Here is a 24350-nt window from a genome sequence, read left to right on the forward strand (position 1 = left end):
AAAAAATCACTGTCTCTTTAGGCAGGAAACAGCCCTAATTCTGCTTGTATAGTCCACTTTGTATTATGTAYTAATTTATTTGAGAGAGTAAACATGAGGGTGTTTTGGTTGGGGTTTTTTTGCTGCWTGTTAGTATATTAAAATATGTTGTTGGTAATATTTTTTTTGTTAGAGAATTGACATGCCTATTGCAGTAATCCCACATATATATAAAATGGACATCCTACAGTCTTCAAGGGAGTAGCAAAATACTTGTAAATATTGTTTCTGTCCCAACCAGGAGAGCTGAAGCACAGACAGGCTGTGGCCAGCCCTCTGAACTTCTGGTTTGCTTAAAACAAAACACAGAGCTTTTTCTTACTGGCTTTGGCTGGCAGGTTCTGTATCTTYACATGAATATTTAAAGATAATGCCTTATAACAATGTTTGAGATGGCTTTGAAAGTTGCTCAGAGCTATAGACATTTTATTACACTTTTAAGAAACACCTTTAAATGTTTTACATAAGTTTATATAGAAAATAAATGCATATTTCATCCCTAAAAGTCTAGACACCTTCAAACATGAAGTATGCTGTTTGGATTTGGAAATCTGGTGAAGCTTTTATATTTAGAGAATTAGAGAACTCCTTGAGGGACTTTATCTCAGTGAATAGGAGTGAGCTTATTTTACAGGCTTTAGACTAAATCTGGTATCATGTGTTATCTTAATATGGSTTTGTGGGCTCATTAATGCGTGGATCATTGGCATGAGCATTCAGATTTATAAACAGMGCTGGACACGCTCTTGGTTATTTCTGTTATACTAAGTAATGGAATGCCTTTTACAGCAGAATCTGCAGAAGATTGAAAAGGAAATRTCTTTGCAACTGTTTTAGTAAACACAAGTGCAAAGAAAACATCTAGTTCCAAAAGAAAAGCAAGTAGTGCCTGGCATGGATTCTATATTTAACACCCGTGGAGCGTGGCGAGGAATCACTGTGCTCTCCCCAAATCCAAGAGTGCAGCAGGAGGAAGTTTAGGGATGTGCTATGGGAGGGATGGAACTGAGTTCTTCACAAACAGCTCAGGAAAATCAGGCTTGCCCTGGGCTACCAAGGCTGAGAAATAAAATTGATATGCAGGGAATCATCTGGTAGAATTTTAGAGATATGGGTGAGGCCACGACAAGATTTCATTGAGAGCTGGAGGATTGGAAGAAGGTCTTGAAAGTTAGTTTGAACATTTGAACCATCAGCTTATATTTTATGAGGTATAATTCATACTCTCCRAAAACATTTAGTTATGGTCAGTACAACAGCATCTGCTCACTCTGTCAGTAATATTCCTACTGCATTTCTTGCGTAGTGTGAAGCACACAGAGCTACCCCATGGAGATTTTCAGTATGGCATTTGAAAAAGGAAGGTTTTCTAGTTATTGGCTCTTTCTGTTAAATTAATCATATGGATATTTATGGAGTCAGTCATGTTCTCCTGTAAATCGGGATAACTAGGGATTTCCTGCTGTTCTGCTTTGCTCCTGAAATTGTGGCTCCTGCCTGTTTTTTGTGTCAGGTATGTCACTAAATGCGGGCTTTGCACATGGCATGGCTGCGGCCTCTAAAAGCATCACCTGCATTTCTTTCGAGCCCAGGTAGTTGGGTTTGTGTTGCTCGGAGTTGGTGCGAGGTCTGTGTCCGAGCTTCAGCCTGTGCCGCTTCTGTCTGCGCGCCGGAGGCCATGAGGGACCGTGAGGGGACCGTGAGGAGACTGTGAGGGAACCGTGAGGCGATTGTGAGGGGACCGTGAGGGGACCGTGAGGGGACTGTGAGGGGACTGTGAGGGGACCGTGAGGGGACTGTGAGGAGACCGTGAGGGGACTGAGGGGACTGTGAGGGGCCGTGAGGGACCGTGAGGGGACCGTGAGGGACCGTGAGGGGACCGTGAGGGACTGTGGGGGGGACCGTGAGGGACTGTGAGGGGACCGTGAGGAGATGGTGAGGGGACTGTGAGGGGCCGTGAGGGAATCTCGAGAGGTTCTGAGGGGCCGAGAGCGGCAACGGGGCCAGGACACAGCGACTCCCCAGCACGGCCTCGGCCTCGCCAAACAACTCCGAAAATGTGTAAGAACAAACAAAAAGGCCCACGAGCGAACGAAGATAAGTGTGAGGAGTAAAGAGCGGCGGGAGGAGCTGTCGGGACTGACATCAGAGGAGAAGAGGCGGGAACGGGGCGGGCACTTGAGCCGGTAAAAAGCGGCGGGGGAAGCTGTTTAAGTTTCTGTCTTTGTTTCTCACTGTCTGACTGTATTTTAATTGGCAATACATTAAATTAATTTTCCAGATTCGAGCCTGTGGATCATGGGGTACATGTGTACATTCCGAGGCTGCTGTGCGTGTTTTTCCCCGAGTGCTGCTGAGGGGCAGCGGTAGGGCGGCTGGGCCGSGGTCCATAGACACAAACACAGCCCTCAGCGGCTCATTTCCCATTCAGGCTCTGAAATATGAGGGAATATAACCTTAAAAAAAAAAAGTGTATGTGGCAAATGAATTTTTTAGACCTCCATGATTTGTTTTTAACGTTGGTGGTGATAGATGGCCTGGTTGTGCAGAGCAGCTTCTCTTATTAATCTGATGTTTGAATTAATTTAGCTGCAATTCTTTCATGGATTCTAATCAAGAATGACACAATTTCATGAACTACCTTCAAAAGAGTACTCAACAGCATGTTAACAGTGGATTTTAAGTAGRAGGGAAGGTTCAATGAAGCTTTTAGTGTCGTATTGGTTTCTGAATAGAATCCAATCATATCTTAGAGGAGCAAAACAGCTTGAAAAGTAAGGKTTTTAAAGCTGAAAAATTCACCTCTGAATTCACAATGTCGCCTTTTGTCATAACTGCTGCTGTGGTTAGCACATTTTTCATTTAGCTGTGCCCCAATGTGTTAACGCTTTGTTTGTGATATGAGAGTGATCTAGGCCTGCTGTGTGATTTCAGGTTTCTGCACTGAAGAACAGATTGAAGAAAGTCTCTACAACCACTGGAGATGGTGTTGCAAGAGCATTTCTGAAAGCACAAGCAGCTTTCTTTGGGAGCTACAGAAACGCCCTGAAAATTGAACCTGTAAGTAGGCGATTAGTAGGCATAAGATGTAAATCYTCATCTGTGGTGGAGAAAAATCCTGGCAATTGAAACTGTACCATAACCTGCATTTACTAAGGTCAGCGTGGTGGCGCTTTGGCTGCTAGTATTGAAACACTGTTCAAGTCTGCAAAATGAAAGAGGTGCAACAAGCATGGTCCATCACACAGGGAAAAACTTACGGAAAGGTATGGGTGTTGCTTGGTTTTGAAGGCAGTCAAGTTAGAGGGGAGATTGTAAAAAAGAATAAATCAATGATCATATGAGGCTACTGCAGAGCTGACCCTTTCCTCCCCTGCAAAACCAATCTCTTCACTGTGTTATTATTGTGTTAAAAGGTGGTGTATTTGCCATTCTCCTGCTCTTTGAAGATTAACARATCTGGCCTGCAGACATGTGATAAATCTAATTTTAACCATGATATTAAATGGTTACTTGGGCAAAAGTTGGGCTRCGAGTATAGTGTTTCTTGAGGATTTTTTAGGAGCTCAAGTCTCTTCAGTGTAGTTGTTTATCTTGTTATTTTTAAAGCCAGGAGGAAAACATAGCTCTGCCTGACTTTTAAACAGCCATTTATCCCCATCAAGTAAGTATAATTTCATTTAGGATTCATATTCAGGTTTCAAAAATTACTTTTCAAGTCAGCACAAGTCTTTCCACATCTTATGGGGGGAATTGGTGTGTGTGGGAAAAACAATTGTATTGACCTGTGTATGTTTGCCTGGGTGTAAGAACTGGGCTTTTAAAGCGTTTCAGGTGAAATAATGGGAGGTGTTTAAAATGGGGTCCATATAAAGGACAGAGATGGAACCAGCGAGGCACTCTGGCTKTGAGCCTCCTTTATCCCTGCTGGGGAGACACTGACTCCCCTCCATCCGTGCAGGCTTCCTTGTTCTCCAGTGCTCCTCCCTGTAGTTGCCAGGCAACTCTGGGAATGTTGGTGTATGCTTTGCCTGGATGTGTGTGTGAGATTAACTAGTTAAGGGGTTTATGAAGGAAAATAAAAAATTTAAATTGCTGTTCTGGAAATACCATCTGGTATTTTGAAGGCTGAATGTTAAAGATGAACATCTGAAATGAGTTTACAGTGACACACCCCATAGAAAGTGCAACTTCGAGGGACAGCTAACCTGAGGAAGTAGCCAAAATTGTTTGATTTGCTCATCATTCCATCAAAGAAAACTTGTAAACATAGCTGCACAAATATATAATAGAATTCATTKTAGTAATTGGGAAGTGGAAAATTTCAGGGCTTTCTTTCCCAAGTCCTTTGGTGAAACAAAAACTTAATTTCTGATTTTATGTTTCTGTCTCATAATGTTTCAGTAKAAAGATTTAGATAAAGAAAATTTGSAATTGTTTCATAGTCAYGTATCGCCTTCACATGGAGTAAATAGAGGGCACAAGCAATACCAAACATGAGGTGGTTCTTTGCATTTCATGTCYCATAACTCAAGTTCATTTAAAATCATTGATGGTTAGGAAATGGATTCAAAGAAGCAGCAGCTTTTCTTCCTTTCATAGTTTCTGTCTCATAAGACAGTTTAATTTCATAGACTGTCATTGGTATGAGCTGACTTTTTGGGATAAATGGTGTGAATCTATTTTTCATTATTCTGTGTAGGCCCAGAATGTGTCACAGAGCAGGCTTTAAATTCATATTATTACACTTAACATATTAAGAGCTCTTACTTTGTTCAGAGGCTTTTAGTCTAGAGATACAAGGTTGTGTAATGTACATATAAACCAAAACACTAACAATGAGTTTCTGTTGCCATGAATTTTCTGAGGCCTTTGATAACTAGAAATTGCATGAAGAAACATTCAGGTAATACAGTTGGCAAGTATAATAAYAATAATAATAGTAATATTTACTTGACAAAATAACTGATGCAGTACTGTTTCCTACTGTGTTTCCCGTAGCTGCACTAAGCCAGTTTTTAAATACAGAGGAGTGTCTGTTAGGGGTGATGTACTTACAGTCCCCACAAAGCTCTGTTGCTGTTAAGTACAGTCAAACACAGCAGCAGCAGCAGGGTGTTCACTGGGCTCTATTGAGGCAGATTATCTTCATGCATATGGCTTCAATTTCTACCAGTGACACCAGTGTGAACATTTTACTCACTCAAATGACTTTTTTCGAGTTCCCTTTTTTTTTTTTTTGCTGTTTGCAGAGGGTATGTTTTTATCTCTTCTGAATTTTTAATTCACACAAGTAGGTCATCTTCAGCAGAACTATATGTGTGAATAGGAGGTGTGTGTAAAGGTGCTTTGTAGGTCTGAGCAGTTGGAGGATGTTGGGAAGCGGGGCTCAGGTTTTCGGGATGGTATCCGTGGCCGTGCACTTTCTTCTGCTGACACCTAGTGGTTCCCGGGATTCGGTCGGACTCTCCCACAATGTTTGTGAAGAACAGCCCCCCACACCTGTGGGATGAGGTGAGCTCCCGGTGGGGCTGGCCCAGAGCACTGGGGTGTGAGTGTGACCCAGCAGGACGTGTGGGCTCTAGGGCAGTGCTGCTACTGCAGCCTCAACTTTGTAGGATTTGTCCCCTGCTCGCTGTGGGAGCTGCGCTCCAGGCTCGGCTGGGATGTACAGGCATCACAAATGACAGGAGTTCTGCCTGTTCTCTGGCACTGCAGCGATTCTGACAGGGGCTGGTACTTGTAGGAAGCCACTGGATTACACAGTGTTACCATGTTGTAAATACTCCTCCATGACTTACACCTTTCACAGGGAACAGGGACCGTGAACATTGATGTCTCTTTGCACACAGGGGGAGGTGCTGAGGATAAGGGAATCTCTTCAGTGAAGCATGTTAATTTCTTTGTGTCTTCATGGTGAATTATTCAGTCTTATTGAGGTTTATTAGCCTGAACAACCATTAGTTTTAAACTGGATAATTTCTGATTAATTTTAATTGTTCTGAATTGATTTGGTTTAAATTTAACCTAAGCATTCCTTGGATGCATCTGCTTAAGAGTATGCAGAAAATCTCAGAGGCAAAGTCAGTGTGCTTTTCTATTTTCATGTTTTTCATGAGCTTCCATTGCGGAAGTTACTTTCTAATTTGTGAATTGCTGATCTTAATGTGAAACTAYGTATTGAAACTCAGATGTGTTTTATACTCATTTTTCACACTGCTCTAGCTGAGCTACACTGGATGTTGGAATGTTTATTATTGTATGTTGCTGCGTAAGTTCTGTTGTCCTGTCAAAGCCTGATAATTTATATTTGGATTTTAAGTAGAGAAGACAATGTACTACCAATTTTCATAATTGTAACTTTGATACTAATTTTCTCTTCATATGATGCAATTTKAGTAATGATGGGGGAAGAAACCATTATGAGTAGGAGGAAATAAGGTTTTTTTTCTTTTTCAACACAACACTCAATCTGACTTAAGGAGATAATTAATGCATTAATTATTTTATATTAATCTCTTGATCAGAACACAATGAATTCCTTCAACAATTCCAGATTCATGAGATCAGAGTCAGAAAAGTAGTGATATTTGGTGCAGAATAAAAAAGCAAATGCCAGATGAGTCAAAAAGGAAATTTTGTTGGAACGTGTGTGYAGTAATATAATCAAGTGCATGCTACGTACTGGTGCATAATTCATTTTGCAAAGGCTTTGCAAAGCATTCAGTGCTTTATCTGCTATGAAGTATGATTGTTGCCATGGTGAATTAGTTTTTAAAGTTGTTCAGTGGAAGAGCGAATAGTTGTTTGCAACTCCCAGTAATTGCCACATCCCTGTCCCTTCCTCTCCATGGCCATCTTCTGCCTAGCTTTTTTTCCTTGCATGTATATTTTAAAGGCACACACTGCATGTGGAGTAGATACTTCCCTGTCACCAGAGCTGTCTCCATAKTTCCAAGCTTTAAGAGTGTTTGTCCATCTGTAGAAAATATGAACAAGGATGATCCCTAGTGCTTATATAACTTTGTGCACAGACCTGTTAAAATGAACACCAAACTGTAAGGGAAACAGTGAGTAGAAGCTTGTTCAATAGAACTTTTTGTTTTACTTGCAGTTTTGTTGTGTTGCTGTTAAMGTCAGTGCTGATGTGTAGCAACAGAATTTTCTCCCACCCATGTTTACTCCTTTCCTGTTCAAGTGGTTGAGCTCTCAAATCCATGCCTGTAGAGACAGTCTAGGGATGCCTAAATGACAGTAACTTCGAAATGTCATCCTGGTGCCTTTGCTAGCAGGTAGGAGTAGACAGTGAGAATAGCACTGACAGTGACAGTGTGTAAAATCTGATTTTTTTGTGATAAAGATGGAGATAAATTGAGTTGCTGTATATTCTGGAACTGAAACTTAAGACTTTTTTTTTCCTACTCTGAAGATTCTTTGTTTTGTGATATTCTAAATACCCGAGGTTTCGGCAACCTTCCTTAGAAATCACATGTAACTATTGCTGTATTTTACTGTCCATGGAAAGTGCTCTAGAAGCTGTACTAACCTGAATTCACAGTCACTGACTGGAAAAGATTTAGTGGGGAAACACAGTTTTGTTTGTTTTCTGTGTGATGTTTGTTTTCATTTCAATTCTGTTGCTGTTTCCTCTCTGAGCCTTACTGTTGCTATAGACAAATTTCTGCTTTTGCTGTTTTAAACCTTAAAAATGGCTCTTTTTCTAACAAGCAGTTACTGTTCTTCAAAATGGCATTTATTATTCTACATCTAAGTCTGTTGAGATATACATATGTTAATGAACCTGAAAAGACATTTTCTTTAATCTCTTCTAGCAGTCTGGTATGTAGTAAATAGAATTGTTTTGTAATTTCCAAACTGTTATAAGATCCTATGTTATCTAATTTTGTATGCCACACTAAGGGGAGGGGGAGCCCAGGATTCTGAGGGGAAGGGAATAAAAAGTAGTATTTGAGAAAGTTAGCATGGCCCTCTGCTGACTGTGGTGTTTCTGCCCTTGTACAACCAAACTGCYTGTCCATCATACATGTTAAAGTAAACATCTAATAAAACCCAAATCAAAACAAAAATAGCAAACACCACCCGTCCCTCCAATCCACATCCACCGTGGGAATGATTTTGGGTCTAGGATCATTGCRTAAAGTAGAGAATGGGGTGCTCTGCATCTCGCTGTGCAGTAATAGCTGAAACATGAGTTCCTTTGAACSTGGTGTCAAAAGGCTGATGTGCACAGGTCTGCTTTGAGATTACTAATGTTTTCCTGCTTCATGCTGATGTTTAGGTTTTTGTGGTCTCTTAGTTTGTGGAACTTTTGAGCAGGCTGAGGAGAACTATCTTGGGTTTTGTTGTCTGAGTAACTTTGCAGACCCGTAGAAGTTGCGTGTTCAGCCATCAGCCTGGATCAGGTCACTGYGTCTTCTGTGGTGGTGCTGCAGAAATAAAGGAGCTTTGTTCCAAAGCCTCTCAATCTCCCTGTTACAGAGCAGGCTGTGCAGTGAGCAGCAGTCTGTGGTCTGCCAGCTTTGCTGTGYGAGGATTTGGATATTCACTTACTCGGCTCTGCCTCTCACACCTGATTCTGGGGTTTGTGCTATTTGATGCACTTGGTTTTGTTTCTTCTCAATTTGTTTCAAGCCTTTGGTTGTTTGTTTTAGGCTGACTCTTGTCTGTGTTTTCACTGCATTGTCTCCTGATACTTCAGTTCTAATTGCAAGTGCAGAGCCTCGTGCAAATGCCTCCATGGAGGAGAACTTGGAGATATTTCCTGAGCTAATAAAGCGCAGGGGACTTGGAGGGGAACAATAAGGCACGTAAACAAACACCAACCAGAAAATAACATCACCCTTGAATTCAGCTTTTGTGTGAGCCACTCAGTCACTGTGTGTTTTTTCAAATGAGCTGTTGTATCTGATATTAGGGRAAAAAAAAAAMAAACCCAACACACACAAACSCATGCAAAACCCTACCCCGAGGACTTTTCAAGCAAGTAGGCAAGGAGTGAAATGAACCTTCTCAGTAGTATGTGCAGCTGTGCAACTGAAGAGAAAGTGTAACTTCCCTTGACAGRAGACAAAGGAAGAGATTTTGGGATTTGGATTTATGAAGTAGGCTTCAGTTGCAGACAAAGGTGATGAAATTATGATAAAAATTAGAATGTTTTATTAGGTGAGAAACATAGTAGAGAAGTCATGCCTGGGCTTTCATGTTATATATTGTGTATAAATGGGAGTGTACAATTTGTACTGGTGTGATACCGAAGGAAGCAGGTGAAAGGGAGTAAATCACAATTAGCTGTAATGATTTGTGTATCTGGGTGATAGAGCTCATACAGTGATACCTGGAACACGATGGGGCTAAAGGCAGAACGAGCCCTTTGCTTGTGAGCTGGGATTGACTGGAGTGTGGAGTGTGGGTCCTTCCATGGCAGCCAGGACTGGAACCCCACCATCCTCCAGAGCTGCACTTCCCTCACGGCCACAGGGGAGATTCTGACACTGCCCTGGGGCTTAGGGAGCYCCCTGTGTGCACTGGGGAACACGAGCGGACCAAGGCCGCTTTCTGTTTTGGCTCTTGCATGGCATCAGAGAGTTGGGCACCTGCTCTTTACCAACACCATTGATTTGATAAGGACAGGGCATCTGTGAAAGCCAAATTCTGACTCATGGCCAAAATGCTCGATAGGCAAAACTTAGTCTCACACTGAGGACCACCTTTTTCTTCTTTATTCTGTTTTGGGGAGCACAAAAGTATGAACTCTGCAGAAGGCTGATAAGCGCATTGTTCTTTAAAATACATACTACTTCAGTCTGCTAAATTGTTGAATGAAAACATTCTGTCCTTTCTTATCTTTTTCTAATTTAATTCATTGTTTTCTGTGCCTTTCATTCAGTGAGTAGCAGCTCTGGCAGTGACAGATATTCTATTGTGACTGAAATATGCATTTTGTAAGTCATAACTTTASTTGGTATTTAAATAAACAGTGTATGTACAGCGTGCAAGATTTATGCAAAGCACAGCTGGAGGTATTCTGCTCAGAATTCCTATGGTTTAGAATGTCTCTTTCAAGTTTGAAAATGTGTTGTGAAGTAGATACCATTATGATAATTGGAAGTTCAGCTTCTCTGTCTTGCTCTATTATTTTTTTTGAATACAATTAACACATTACACACATTTCACCTGGTCTCTCCTGATTTACCTCTGACACTTCCTTGATATTTATTTAGACACATGTGGTGTCTTTGCTTTGAACTCAATAGTTGGTATATTCACTAGATATATTTTTTTTAATAAACATTTTTCTCATTTAGAGATGTACAATTAGTTTGCATTGTTAGAGAAAGGTATACATATTGATGTCAATTTAAGTCTTTTACTTATTTGTTAGATGATCAGGACATAAATTGTATAAAGATTGTAGAGAAAACTGTGATTACTCTCAAATCAAAATACCTGCTGTGAAGTTGCAGAAGCAGCTCATTTATTATAGTTCTCATGAGAAAACAGTACAGAGCAGWTATGCACAAAGCTGTCTAGAGAAGAAATTTAAAAAATATATATGAATAATACATTTAATTTAGAATTGCCATATTTTCTTTAAGGTAGCATAAAGACAAAGCACAAATCTCAGTGTTTAGTTTGAATTAAGCTTTATTCTTCCAGAGTCAGTAGCAATGCTTTTATTTCTGATARCAAAACAAAGACTAAGTTTTGTTTTTAAAATATAATCAAATTCTTTAACTGGAATTAATAACATACTATTGGCATAGCTTTTAACTAAAATAATGTGTGAGGTGTGCTGTGTTATGTAATATGTATAAAACTATCAGCAACAGAACACCAGTGGCCTCCAGAAGGCAATTAAAATTATATCAGGTTTATAATTTTGAAGATTTAAAAAAATAAAAAGATCTGATGCATCACATTTCTGTGATCCAGGAGAAATAATATGAAAGTATAGTTAGATGTATTTCATTTATGGAAAATAGGCTTTAGGTTTTCTTTATTTAATTTCATTTTGGTTTTAGGAACACTCTTAATGCTTAATAAAGCATAAGTCCAAAATCCAGTCTAAGCTTGATCCTCACAATAATACGGGAAATTTTTCTGGATTACTGCAATAATTTTAGCAGCACTTTGGGTGATTCTGCAGAGTTCCTGTTTACTGTCCCTTCCTTTGATAGCTGTTTCCGTAGGATTTTCAGTAACTCTATTACTGGAGATGTCTGAGATTTGTAAATTCGTTTATTACAGGAAAGCAGTATCATCTACCAAATAAGAATTCATTTGCTTTGTCTTGAAATTGAAGTGGTCACCTTCAAGCTTTTCGGGTCCAAGATTTTGCTAGGACAGTTTAGAAACCCCTCCCCAAAGGGAGTTTTTTGTTGGTTTGGTCAGTGTGGTCAGGGCCATGGYGAGAGCCCTCATTGTGCAGCTGCCTCTGCTGGAAGGCCAGGCTGCAGAAACCTTCAGAGCAGGAATTTCCAAAGGAGATCCATATCCAGGAGTGCTAAAGGAAATCAGGGGGTGCTTTCAAGATACCTTGGACTTGGACTTGCACTTTTCAAAATGCACATTTAAAATTGTCTCTATAAAAAAACTCCTTGGAAGAGTGTGTATATATATATATATTTAAATGAAATAATTCTGTAATAAAATATTTCAAGTCCTGGCTAAGCTGTAAAGCTTAGGGCTGATAAACAAAGCATCTGAAGCCAAATGGCCCCTTAGCTAACCCCAATTAAAATAAAGATTTCATTGCGCTCTGTCCTGACAGAGAGGGAACATATTGTTGCCTTTAAGGGAGTTTGGTTTAGTTAATGAAAGAATTTATTTCATTTTTTCAGATACAGAACCTAATTAAATAAGTTTCAACTTGACTTGTAGTTGAGGACATTTTAACTCCTTAAAGGTTACTCTTGTGTCCAAGTGTAGCTGTCTTTTGAATAATTCCTGGTGTAGTATTTAGTTTAGTGATTTATATAATAAGAAATTTTACAGTAGATCTCATGAACTGTTCGCCAGTTATATATATCATAAATATATRTTGTTGATTCTTGAAGTGTTGAAGTTGTTATTTACATTACAGTATTTCAACATATTACATTAATTTGGCATCAAGTGTTACTCAAAGCTAGTAACTAATGCAGCATTCTTAGAAGTACTGTGGAAATGAAGGTGCCAAGAGTTTGCTTTGAGAGCACKTTAAAAGCTGTAGATTATATATGTACTTTGCTTACTCCTGGTGCTCAATGAAAAGAAAAATATATCAAAAATTATTTAGGTGACGCTCTCCAAGCAGTAGTTACAGTCTGTATCTCCAGAACGTTTTTTTCTTAGAGAGGATTAATGGTGGAAATGAAAGCAATTTGTGAGGATTATATATGTGATTAGTTTGCCTTTCCTTAGGATCCGTCTGTACTTGTGTGGATAAAGCTCATCCCCCATTTGTCAAGCAATAATTTATTACATATTCTCAAGAATGTATGAAAAATAAGACTTTTATCTAAAGATGCTTTCTTATTACACATGAGAACATTTTACACTTGAAGGCAGTCAAAGAATGGGAATGCTGTTGCTTACCTGACTTTCCTGCCTGAGATTGAAGAACTGTTGAATGGTTGCTGTGTGTCTGATAATAAAACCAGAGCAGGTACAGGCTGTGCTGAAGGACAGGGTTGGTACTGTTTGGCTCTGCTGTTTATACTTCATCAGTGAGGTACGTGGAATTAACAGCACCTAACCAGCATTTACACAAAGAGAGGGAGATGGTGGATTGCTTGTTACAGAAACTGAGGCTAACCAAAGTCCCTGCTTAAAGGAATATTTTTAGTTTTAACAAGTTTGTCAATATTTTCCCCACATGTATCTATCAAACTCTAGCTGTGTTTTGTTCTGGAGCAGTGGCCTCCACTGCATAGGTAGGACTACTTGATTTAAGAACATACCTATGTGCCCCCTCATTTGGGGATTTTAAGCAGTGTGCTTTCTCTTCCCAGTATCATTTAATCACGTGTTCTCCTTTACATGGTCAATGAATTGCAGTCCAGCTCTCTTGCAGTGAGTTTTTAAGGTGAGCAGTGAAGCTGTCTCTGGTAAAGGACAATTGATTTCCTTGAGTCAGGGCCATTCCAGGGCTTTTGACTACTGCATCAGGTCTGTGTGATTGTCACCTTCAACTATGGAAGTAAATGATACTCAAAGAATTCCTACCTGTGAGAGCAAATAAATTGTTTTATTTATGGACAAGTAACAAAATATTTAATTGTTTAGGAGGGGCTTGTCGGGGCTTTTTAGTTGAAAAAGAGTGTTCTTTGGTGTGGGTRTGAACATGAATGAAATTAATGGTTAGATGGTACTGGGGTCCTAAAAATCTCTGACTTATTTGGCATATGTTACAGATCCTGAGGTAACTGAAATGCAGTGCTGTTCTTTTCTATGAATTTCTGTGGATCATTATAATTAATTTGTGTTTCAGAAATCTCAATAGTTGCCAAATGTAGCCAAAAATAAAGCATCACGCATCCAGCCRGAGTTCCAGATATCCTCACTCTGCCCTAAAGCCACGTTTCCCAGCCATTATCTTGTCATAGCTTATTGTGCTCAATTTTAATTAAACATTAATAGCAATTTTGCAGTCAGAACTGACATGAAAGTTTTCCAAAGATTATTATACCCACAGGATATCTTTATTATGTGTTCTTGTTTCTTTTTCATCTTGTCCAAACCCTGTTCTTTGGAAAAGTCTTTGGTGATGGAGAACATGAAACAGAAAATGGTGCARTGTCTTGACTGACAAGGATTAGTTACAACAAGGACTCATCAATTGCGTTTTGTATTCTTCAAGAACATCAAAAATGTACCTTTTTGATAAAGATCTTGGGGTTTATTTGATTTTCCTTGGTGTGTATACACAGAGCATTGTACATTTAGGCCTCAACATACAGATGCTGAACCTTTAAATACAAAAAGGACTTTTGCAATGCTGCAATCTGCAGCATTGTGTCTCTGCCTTTAAGGGTGCTCTGTTCACAAATGATAGGCACAGATTTTACTGCTGGATGTTGGATCACTGGTTCTTGCTGCTGTATAGGAAGCCCTGTAGTATTAATTGGTTGTCAAATCCCTAAGAAATAACAGATTAATGTGCTTGATCATTGTGCCCTGTTTAGAAGCTGCAGTTTGCCCCTGTCCCCAGCCTCTCCATGTAACACAATTACAGATGTGCATCCAGGACATTTAGTGGATTGCATTTCATTAATACAATTTGAGCAGACAATACCAAGTTGCTGTCGGGCCGTGCTGACAGCTAATTACTGAAATGAAGGGTGTGCATAGCTAAGGAACAATGGAGCATGTCTCAGGAACAGGAAAGCAGTGCAGAAATAGTGCCACATCTTGGAATCACTCCTCTGGACAGTTTGCTGTCTCTGCAGACCAGCTTTTGTCACATATCTGATCATGGTGGGGAGTTAAACTTCAGGGGAAAAAGGGTTGTTACTGTTGATGAAAATGCAATGTAGTTCTGGTTTGCCCTTTCCTCTGCTTAATTCAGACACTTGTACGTACTTACCCGACTGCTGACCACACTTAACTCTTRCTTACAGACATCACTGCACATTTTCCCCATAAAATGTCCAGTCTGCTTATTTGAATACCAGAGATACTGTGAATGTCAGTCAATTTTGTAACATTATTTACGGGAAAAGCTCTCCTTGACAGTTTGAAGGAGGAGGATCAGGAGTGACTCCTCATTGTTTCTTCCAGTAYAAGAAACCACAGGCAGTCAAGTGGGGTTTGTAACAGCAAAGGTTCACAATAAACAAGGAGTGTTCTATGTAGGATAGGCAGTAATCCTGCCAAGCACTTGATCAAGTGATAGTGAGGATACTGCTTTTGGGAATTTATTTGGGAGAACCCTTGGTTTGGGTTTGTTTAATATGCCGACACCCCCTTCACCGAGCACTTCTGGACCTGTCCAAAAACTCCTTGTGCATGAGTTGTTCTAGAGCAGAGGAAGCTAAAGAACAGGGTGTACACTACTGGGCAAGTGGCTTAGCTCAGAGCTTTTGTAAAAACTTCTATTGCCCAATGGGGTTTGGTCTTTACAATATATCTGCAGAATTGTTAAATATAATGGGATGCTGGCTACAAAGCAATTTTATCATCCAATTAATTCATCTGATATCTGTATTGTAAGATAAAGTGCTAGTTATTGTTGGAGATATTTTTTCTGTTGATCCTCAGAGAACTCTTAGATTATCAGTGTGGCTTATCCGTATCCTGATGGTAATGAGAGCCAGTGTCRCTTCTGAGCAGCTCATATTATTTGGTCTGTGCGTCTCCAAGTCCACAGGTAACATAGAGATAACAAATACTCTATTTCTTGTTGAATTGAATCTAAATTTGTTTTATTTAAATCTGCTGCTTTGTTGGAGAAAAAAAGGGACAGTAGCAGGTTGCCAGTAAAGAGCCCGTTCTGCCTGATGAACTCAAAAAATTCATGTTGACATGCTGCAATTGTAGGCTTTTTTTGCAATTCATTTTACAAAACAAGTTCCAGATTGAGCTCTGCTTCCAAGTATTCTCTCTCCATGGAAATTATGTCCTTTTTCTCATTTCAAATTAGGTGAGCACAATTAAATCCTTATTTTACATATTTATTAACAAGACTTTCATCCCTGTGGTATTGTARCTACCCTCAGCACTTCCTGCAAAGAAATTACACAGAGAACTTAGAAACCTTCAGGAGGTATATGTGGTCACTCTTTTTCACGCATTACTCCTCTGGTGTGTGTTATTGTTATGTGTTGTTCTATCACCCTTATTTTGTGCCCTTCCTTTCCAGAAGCTGTTGGTGGCATTTTTTTTTTAAATTTAATTCTGAAATAAATCACATTAAAGGCCTCATGCCAAGTTTGAATCCCGTTGAATAGTCATTGATAGAAAATTGGTGAGTGAAGAAATTACGTTGACTGTGCTATCTGGCATATAGAGGGTTAAGAGAATTTTTAGTCTCACCAAAAAGTATTTGGTCAGGTACTCAGGTGCTGGAAATTTTCTTAGCAACATCAGTCACCTAGGAACATGATCATCTGCTGTTCTGGGGTAGAGATTACAGAGCTTAATGATTACCTTCTATAAGCTGCAGCTGATGCCAGATTCTACCCCCTTTACACCTAATTAGCCTCATTAATGAGCTCTTCTGCTCTCCACAGAGAGGGCTTCCTCCTCAGAATAGGAGATAAAAATACTACACCCAGGTAGATGTGCTGAAACCTTTAATTATTGCCCACACCTGCAAAGTGTTGTGTGTCTGACAGCAATATTGCTTACCTGAAACTGCTTATTTACAGTGACCACAGCACCAAGCATTAACTCTTCAGTACCATAAGAAATGGTTTGAACCTTTCCAARTATTTATAGAGGGGGAAAGGCAGTTGAACGTGTAATGCTTAATCAAGGAGGATGTGATKAAAATGTTTTTGAAAATTTCTGAGTATTTTATTTAATCCTGAAAAATGAGCTTAAATTGCTGTTACATGTTAAATATAACATCAGCAGAACTATGAGCAGTGTTAGGCAAGTTCYTAAAATGAGCAACTTCTGTGTTTGAAGCAATGTCATTTAGTACTGCTAAAATGGAAACGTGGGAAAATACACTTGTAGTGATCAATGGAGCAGGCAGTAACTGAGCTAATGAAGTGTTCATGGTGATTCTGAGCGTAGCAATTCCTGGTCAATACCTAATGTAAACTTYAGGAAACTTAATAGTATTGTATGTTATTGGTTATTAGATGGAATGCTGAGGYGGCTCTGTAACATTTTTGCGTGTGTTTGTGTGTCCAAGTGGTTATGCCCCTGTTTACAGTAGGAGTTGGTTGGTTATTTAACTCTTTCCAGGGTAGCCAGCTTTGCTGGATTTTTGGCAGGAAACGCCTGCTGTGAGCATTCCCAGCAGCCATGGTGCAGGTTCTCTGTGGCACTGGAAAGAATTGCCATCAGGTCGGTTCTGTGGAGCACTCGGCCTTCTGGTATCTTGGGCTGCAGGATTCTCCAGGGCTGCAGGCAGCTSTACTCACAAGCTGGGCATCTTGCTGAGAGAGTTTGAGGCAAGAAAGATGTTTYCCTAGAAAATTAATCTTCTAAAATCAGTAGAAGATTGTATGCCTCCTGCAAGGCATGGGCAGTGCCTGTGTGTGTGAATGGGCTTTTCAGCCAAAGTGATAAGATTTCATGCATTTAAGTCAACTTTGTTTCCCTTGAAGATTCTCTTAGCAGGCTGCTGAGCTCATGTGAACTGAAACCTTTGAGTTAAAAAGGAATTTGGAACAGAAAATATGTATTCATGCAACTAAAATTACTAATTGAAAATAGGGCCTCAAAGCTGTGAGGTCACCACAATAAGAGACATAATTATTAACAATTCTTTTTTATTATTATTAGCAATTCTTTTGAGTGTGTGGGAACATTTGTTTTATTTTATTAATAATTAAAACAGCATCAAACTTCCCTAGTCAAGATGGAATCGTGCACCGTGTGAATCACAGAAATTCCTGTGCATTTTTCCAAGAATGCAGTTTGAACTGAATGCCAAAATGAAGCATCGAAATGAGTGGATTTTTTCAAATATTTGGATAATGTTTTGTCAATTGTAAGTGCCTCTCATCATCATCCCATAAATGGGATGGATGCATTGCACGTGGGCTCTCCTGGAGGAAACATTGGCAGGTTCAGTTCCGTTTCCTTGGTGGAAGCTGGGGGTTCCAGGGCAGATGAGAAGGTCTGGTACAAGGTACTGCTGATCTCTGAGGGTCTGTGGGTGTGGAGGGGCGCAGGGCCCGGCAGTCCCTGCCCATCTGCTCCCTGTCAGAGCCCRCAGCCGTGCAGCTGGCCCCGTGCCCCGGCCGTCCAGCTCCGGGCGCTCCTGCCTGCGCTCCTGCCTGCTCTCCACGACAACTCGGGGAGCCGCCGAGGCGCTGCTCCCAGCCAGATGCTTCCCTGCACATGGGCTCTAATTAGATGGCATTTTCCCCTCACAAAGGAGTTGGGAATYTTGCATGGTTTCCATGTCAGAAGTGTGTTGCAGTAGGATGGGAGTTGGGAGGAGTCCTGTGGCCAGACCCRAGATGATTCCACTTGCTGCAGAGCTCAGCATGGGAGCCCTGGGCTTGCAGGAATGCACAACAATTCCCCTTGGCTGCTGCTTCATGAATGGAGCAAAAYGTGTGGATGCTGTGGATCCACAGGAGTGGATGCTGTGGCATCTCTAAGAGTATAGTGACCAAAGTTACCGAGTTACAGTCTCATCTATGTGACCAATAACAGTGCACAGTGTGTATGCATTCATGTGTTCATCACTGACCACTTARGTTTCACCAGAGACCTGTGTGTGACTTGGGCAGGAGGGAATGGAACCTTTTGCCMGTGCTCCTAATCAGGTGCCTCTGGTAACCTCTCTCAGGGAACAGGATCTGCTCTAGGGTGAGTCTTTTCTGGCTGTTTTTCCATGGTAGTCATTGAGGCTTCCACACCAAGTTAGTGAATGCCATAATAGGAGGATAAATCCACCTCCAGTGAGTTCTGCTGTAGCGTTTCCTTGCCAGTTACTCTGTGAAGGAGGGAGCAGTACAGGCAGTGCTCTTACATTGTGTACATCAGTGGATYTACCAGAGACTGCATGTGTCTAACTCACTGCAAAATTAAAGTTTCATTCCATTATATCCATTTTATTTATAGAGCCGGGGGGTTTGTTACTTAGCTAAGAGAGTGGGGTATGAACTCGCTTTATGACTAAGGTTTCTCTCACATGGCTTAAGTGAAGTTAAAAACAGTTTATTCTCTTTCTGCATCTATATCAGCACCTAAATCATCGTAAAACACCTTGCCCTTCAATCAATATAGCTGATTATTGAAGGTAGTTTTGGGGATCATGAGAGAAAGGAATCATTTACATTGTGCACAGAAACATATTTTCACCATATTTACTTTATCTGGAAACTTCATTGATTGGGTCAGTCTGGGCTTTTTATATGTATCTAAGAAATCAAAAGGAAGCAAAATATTAACATTTGTGATCTTAAGGCATGTTGGTCATTCGTAAATCTTGGCCAATGATTTATTACTTCTGCAGAGTGKTTTTTTTTCCTATTTTAGCAAAATACTTTGTATTCTGTTGAGTTTTGACATATGAAACAAAAATAGCTCATCGTTTATCTGATAGGCAATACTTTGTGTAGATTGTTTTTCCAAGCACRCTTTTATATTTTGTCATAGTATAAAAAAAAAACTCATATAAAGAATTGCACAGCCATTTTTCTCCTATTCTGTATTGTCACTAATATTGCACAATAGTTAAAATAGAAAAAGCCTTTTCATTGCAGGGACCCTGAATTGGCAGCTGCTTTGCATGCCGAACGTCCCAGCTTCAATGGGAGCAGTGCTCATGGAATGATTGCAGAACCAGGCCCTGAAATTACCTTGCCAGCTAATGATAAAATCGCATGCGGGCCACAGGGGTTTTTGTGGAATAAATATAAGAGTGGAACAATATCCAGTACACATTATACCAGTAATTTAAAGCATATTCAGGACAAAGAGAGAGTTCCCAGTGCAGGCAGCATCATAGAGATTTGCTGTATCTGATAAAGATTAGGTTTCTCAGCTCATAATACCATACTATTACTTTCCTTTTGTTAGTCTTTCAACACCTACACTCCTGCATTGACACAATATCAAGTAGGAAGAAGAAGAATAGCCTTGTATTTAAGGGACTGAGCAGGGATTAAAGAAATTTCGGTTCTTTTCCCTGGCTCTGCCAGAGACTTTTGTGACCGTGTACAAGTTACTTATTATTTTCATGCCTCTATTCTCGATCTGTGAAATGGTGATTTTTTTTTTTCTTTCTTTTTCCTCCCAGCCCTAAATGCTTTCTTGCTGGCTTCTCTGCACTTCATGTGCCAGGCTTGTTGCTTGAGTTCCAGCTACGAGGCTATAGCAGTTGCTTAGGGATAGGAAGTGTCTGGCTGCTGTAGGTGATGAAATCAGGGCAGGMAGTGGCTAGAATTAGCCATATCAACACTTGGAAAGCTGGCTCCATTACAGTGAAGAACTTTTATTAGTTGTGAATATGAGTATGTGTCGTTTTACTTGGTCTAACAGGAAAATGCCAGGTATCCTGATAAACTAGCAGGGTTTGAAAGGAGAAGCAAAACCGTTGCTCTGTMATGTAAGTKTTTTTCTRGTTGCACATTTTTTGACTGTTTCATCTTTTATTTGACATTAGTTTTGTGCACTCTTGCTGCATTTCTACCAGAGTCTGTATATACTGTAGTGAGGGAAAACTGTCTAAAATTGGGCTGGTGAGGAGCTAGGCCCTTGTGTAAGACACTGAGCATTTGGGCAGTGCAGTTTGCATTGGTAAATACATAGCTTAAAAGTGCTTGCCTAGATTGCACTTGGCACTAATCAGTTAGCAGAACTGGTAGTCTCTTTTTGAACAGAACCTGAATGTAGTTTTCTTTAGGAGACATGTGGTCATATCTCTGAAAACGTGATTTCTTTGTTCCTGAGCTGCATCTTGARATGCTAATAAAGCTCTGGTATCATTSGCTTAATGCGGAGAGTTTGATCTTYCTTTCTGGATTCCATTATGACTGAGGTGGATGCAAAGAGCTCTCCTGTGCTGAACAGAGGGACTGGTTATGGGAGGTTATTTGTCAGTGCAATTGCAAGCTGAACGAGCCTATGTCCTATCAGGTGTCTGTCACCAATTTCAGGCTTTCTTTATGGAATCCTGCTGGCTGGCTGATGATCCTTCTTCAGCTGTGATGAGCTAATCTTCCCGTGACATTGCAATCACAGTTCTGGAAAGGTCTGCRGAGCAGTGCCTTGCCTTTGGTTGCTGCTGTACCTGACATAGACACATATATATCCAGCTCATCCTCCTCTCTTGCTTTCATATAATTGTGGATGGAATTAAGGCTGATGAGTCCTAGAATATCCCTACTGGCTTTACTTTGTCCTTTGCAGCATAACCAGTGTCAGTACAGGATGTGGTTATTTGCAACATCCAGGCASTAATAAACCAGTGATACATGACTGGCTTTCATGCCCTTGGTTTGCCATGTATTTGGGGGTTGCTGTGTGCCACAGTGACCCTGGACTTACAGCTTGTCCGCTGTCATGTGGGCATTTTGTTCCATGCCTTTAAATGCCCCCATTTTTATTTGCATGGCTGCTTAGCAGAGCAGCCCCTGGGCTCGGTGTGTTTGTTCATGAGGCTTTGCTGCAGCACCCACGCCATTCGAAGGCAGGCACAGCACAGAACTCATTACCTGCACCACATGCTGACCATGGCCATGCACACACAGCACTCCTGCCCTCTATGGCACAACTTGTAGAGGTGTGGGGGTTGGGGATCTTTTCGTTGGGACTTTTCCCCCTCCCTTAGAATCAAGTTTTGTGAAATCTTTGCTTGTGTGGGGGATTCTCACTGTTGACCTRATCTGACCCCTGCCTTTGGCCCCTGCCTTTTATTACCTTGCTGTTCCCTCCAGAACTCACACACTGCCTTCAAAGCACAGTTACCCAGATGCACACTCCTGCAGGAGTGGCAGTAGTTAGATTTCAGTGACTTACCTGAGCTCCTGTGTCTTTCCAGAAGCRTCCTTTTGTTTGTCTCTGTCCCTTTCTCCATATCCTTCTCTCATGTGAGCTGTCTTCTGTCCCACATATTTTGGTCCTTTATATTCACTGTGAAAGTTCCTGCTATAACCAGTGAGCTGAGGAAAAGTAGTTTCCTTAAAATGTGAGGGGTGGTGGTGAAATTTTTTATAGTGTAACTAAACAAAATTGGGCTTTATCTTTTAATTTGCATTATATCTTCTTAAAATAAAACAACATGTTTCCTGAAACTCCAGAACAGTCTGAAATAAGTCCTAGACTCCTTTTATTTTCCACTTGATGCCTTAAGTAGATTCAAACATTATTTTAGAATGTAACAGAATTACAGTTTAAAAATAGGTCTGGCAGTAGATCAGATGTGGGCTGAAACTTTTCAGCTTTTTAAGGGGTCATGAGATGCAGCACTGCCCTGATGAACTTCATTATGCCAGATGAATATAAAGTAGTCATATAAAGGGAGATTTGCAAAGACAGAAAGAAAATTCTGACATCTATTTTTTCAGTGCATCTCAGAATCTTAAATCTTAATATTATATTTTAAAGTTTCTTCTCTTTCGTAAAGCTTGCAGATTAAATGTGTACAGTTTTGTAAGAAAAATAATTCTGTGATTCAGTCTTGAAATAGATGTGAATTATCTGTACCATTACAGATCAAGTCAGATTCCTCATCGAGTCATCCTCTGTGCACATTTAGAGCCTTTGCAGTGCAGTATTTTAGCCTCTGTTAGACATTTACAGTTGGACAGGGGATTAATTGATATATAAGGTGTTGATGAATCAAGGCCTAAATTTTAATTGTTGGAACCAGCAAGTTTAGGAGTTACTGACTTTTCCAGGAGAAGTTATTTTAATTGTTTTACATGCAAGCAAGACTATTCATTTCACAACATATCTACAGTGTGTCCCCTCGTGAATAATGTCATTTGTCAGTAAAAGCAGAGCTGATTAGCTTTATAATTTACAGTTAACCAGATCTGTCAGGAAAATGGTCTTATTGTCCAGCTTGTCTTTTTGTCCTGACGCTGTGGCTGGGGGTGGAACAGTGTGTGCATCTCGGGGAGGTCAGCGAGGGTGGAAGGGACTAATGCATTCTGAGCTGCAAAGCTCACGCTTGACCTCGATGATTAAAGTTTTTCCTGTCATCCAGCAGCAGTTGAGCCTGAATTGTCTCTTAAGAAGTCAAAAGGTCTAATCAACCTAATGAACAAACTCAATCATTAGTACTTTGGGAAGGAAGTGTGCTAGCACTGATGGTGCCCCAGCTGCGGTGTGTGCGTTGATGGGGGCGGAGGAGGAGCTGCTGGAGGTACAGCGGGGCACAGCCGCCTCCCCCTCGGAGCTCTTGCCGCAGTGTTCACGCTCTTCTCTAGCCATGGGAGAAATTTTGGGTTCTTGTCGGTGATAGGAAGGGCTGCATATTTCCTTTGAAGGGTTTTTAAGTGAGGATTAAACAAAAGCTAAACCTTCCCCAGGTGTATGTGTGTGCTGGCAAATTAATCTACATTTTTCTTTACCCATTCCTCCCAGCTCTTTTCCCACTCAGATTTCTCTGACATGGATAAAATACTTTCCAGAGATCCCTCGTTACGTTCCAGTGTCTGAAGTTAATGGGAAAGCCTTTTTCATACTGGTCAAGTAGATGACAGCTGTTAGTCATTTAAATACAGTAAAACCTTTCAGACAGTGCACACCTTGGCTCTGAAGCCACAGCCTTTGTCATGTGTGTCCTGGAGACTGGCACCAGTGTCTCGTATACATGCACATACCAGCCAACCCTTTTTTTGTTTAAGTGAAGTGTAATTCTTTATTCCGATAAGAGCAAARCCACAGCAAAGAAAAAGAGTGTCTTTTTCACACTCACGCTTCTTGTCTGGAAAGGAGGTAGTGATTTTGGTTTTCCCTGTAAACAGAGGAAATTAAAACCAGGTTATTATTTATAAGTAAATTACCTTGAAACTGTAATTATCACATAAGAGACTTGCTTTTTTCCCCAGATCTGTGGAAATAAGGTATGACAGAAGCTCACCTAGGGAAGTGACTTCTTCCTTCTGTGAACGAGACCCATCCTGTGCTTAGACAGACACGACTGATTCTTGTCCTCAGTCATTTTAGTGGCCCCGTTGTCTTGATTTTACACAGACAGTGGTAAATGATATGRCTAGTTTAAAGCTTTCAGAAATAGAATTATATCATCCTTTTAAAGAGGGTACTTTAAGGTTWTTTGCTATCTAATGTTAATTTTGAATACTCAACAGATGAAGAGTCCAAATATATTTTAGTATAAGCATCMGTAATAATTATACATCAGTAGAATCTAGTCCTTCTTTGTTAGTTGTTTTTAATTCAATAAATATATTTGCTTGCTATGTTGTGTATTTGTAGAAGTGTGGAGGAAATTGGTGCCCTTATGGCAGATACACAGCAGACTTCAGCATTACCRTAACTCATTAAAATCAGATAAAAGCAGAGCTGCAAAACAAGTTCTRTCTTTTGCCAACAAGATTGTGGAAAAGGGAAATTCCACTCATCCAATATAAGTTGAGTCTTTCAGAACTGTGGAGAGAACAGAGTGGACATTCTTGACCTCTTTGTGCTGGGTCTGCTGRGGCAGA

The 24350-nt window shown here is 40.4% G+C and overlaps 1 protein-coding gene across 6 annotated transcripts in view; it reads left to right on the plus strand.

The window, feature by feature from the left end:
• The window catches only part of DENND1A (DENN domain containing 1A), a 149248-nt gene that overhangs the window by 91061 nt on the left and 33837 nt on the right, over window positions 1-24350 (plus strand). For all 6 annotated transcript variants that reach the window (XM_057372924.1, XM_057372920.1, XM_057372921.1 and 3 more), the window contains exon 13: window positions 2974-3099. In XM_057372924.1, the coding sequence (XP_057228907.1) occupies window positions 2974-3099 (126 nt within the window). The remainder of the gene's footprint in view (window positions 1-2973; window positions 3100-24350) is intronic.

Source organism: Malurus melanocephalus, unplaced genomic scaffold, assembly GCF_030028575.1.
Source record: "Malurus melanocephalus ecotype Western Australia unplaced genomic scaffold, MMel_1.1 scaffold_181, whole genome shotgun sequence".
In the NCBI taxonomy this organism is placed as follows: domain Eukaryota; kingdom Metazoa; phylum Chordata; class Aves; order Passeriformes; family Maluridae; genus Malurus; species Malurus melanocephalus.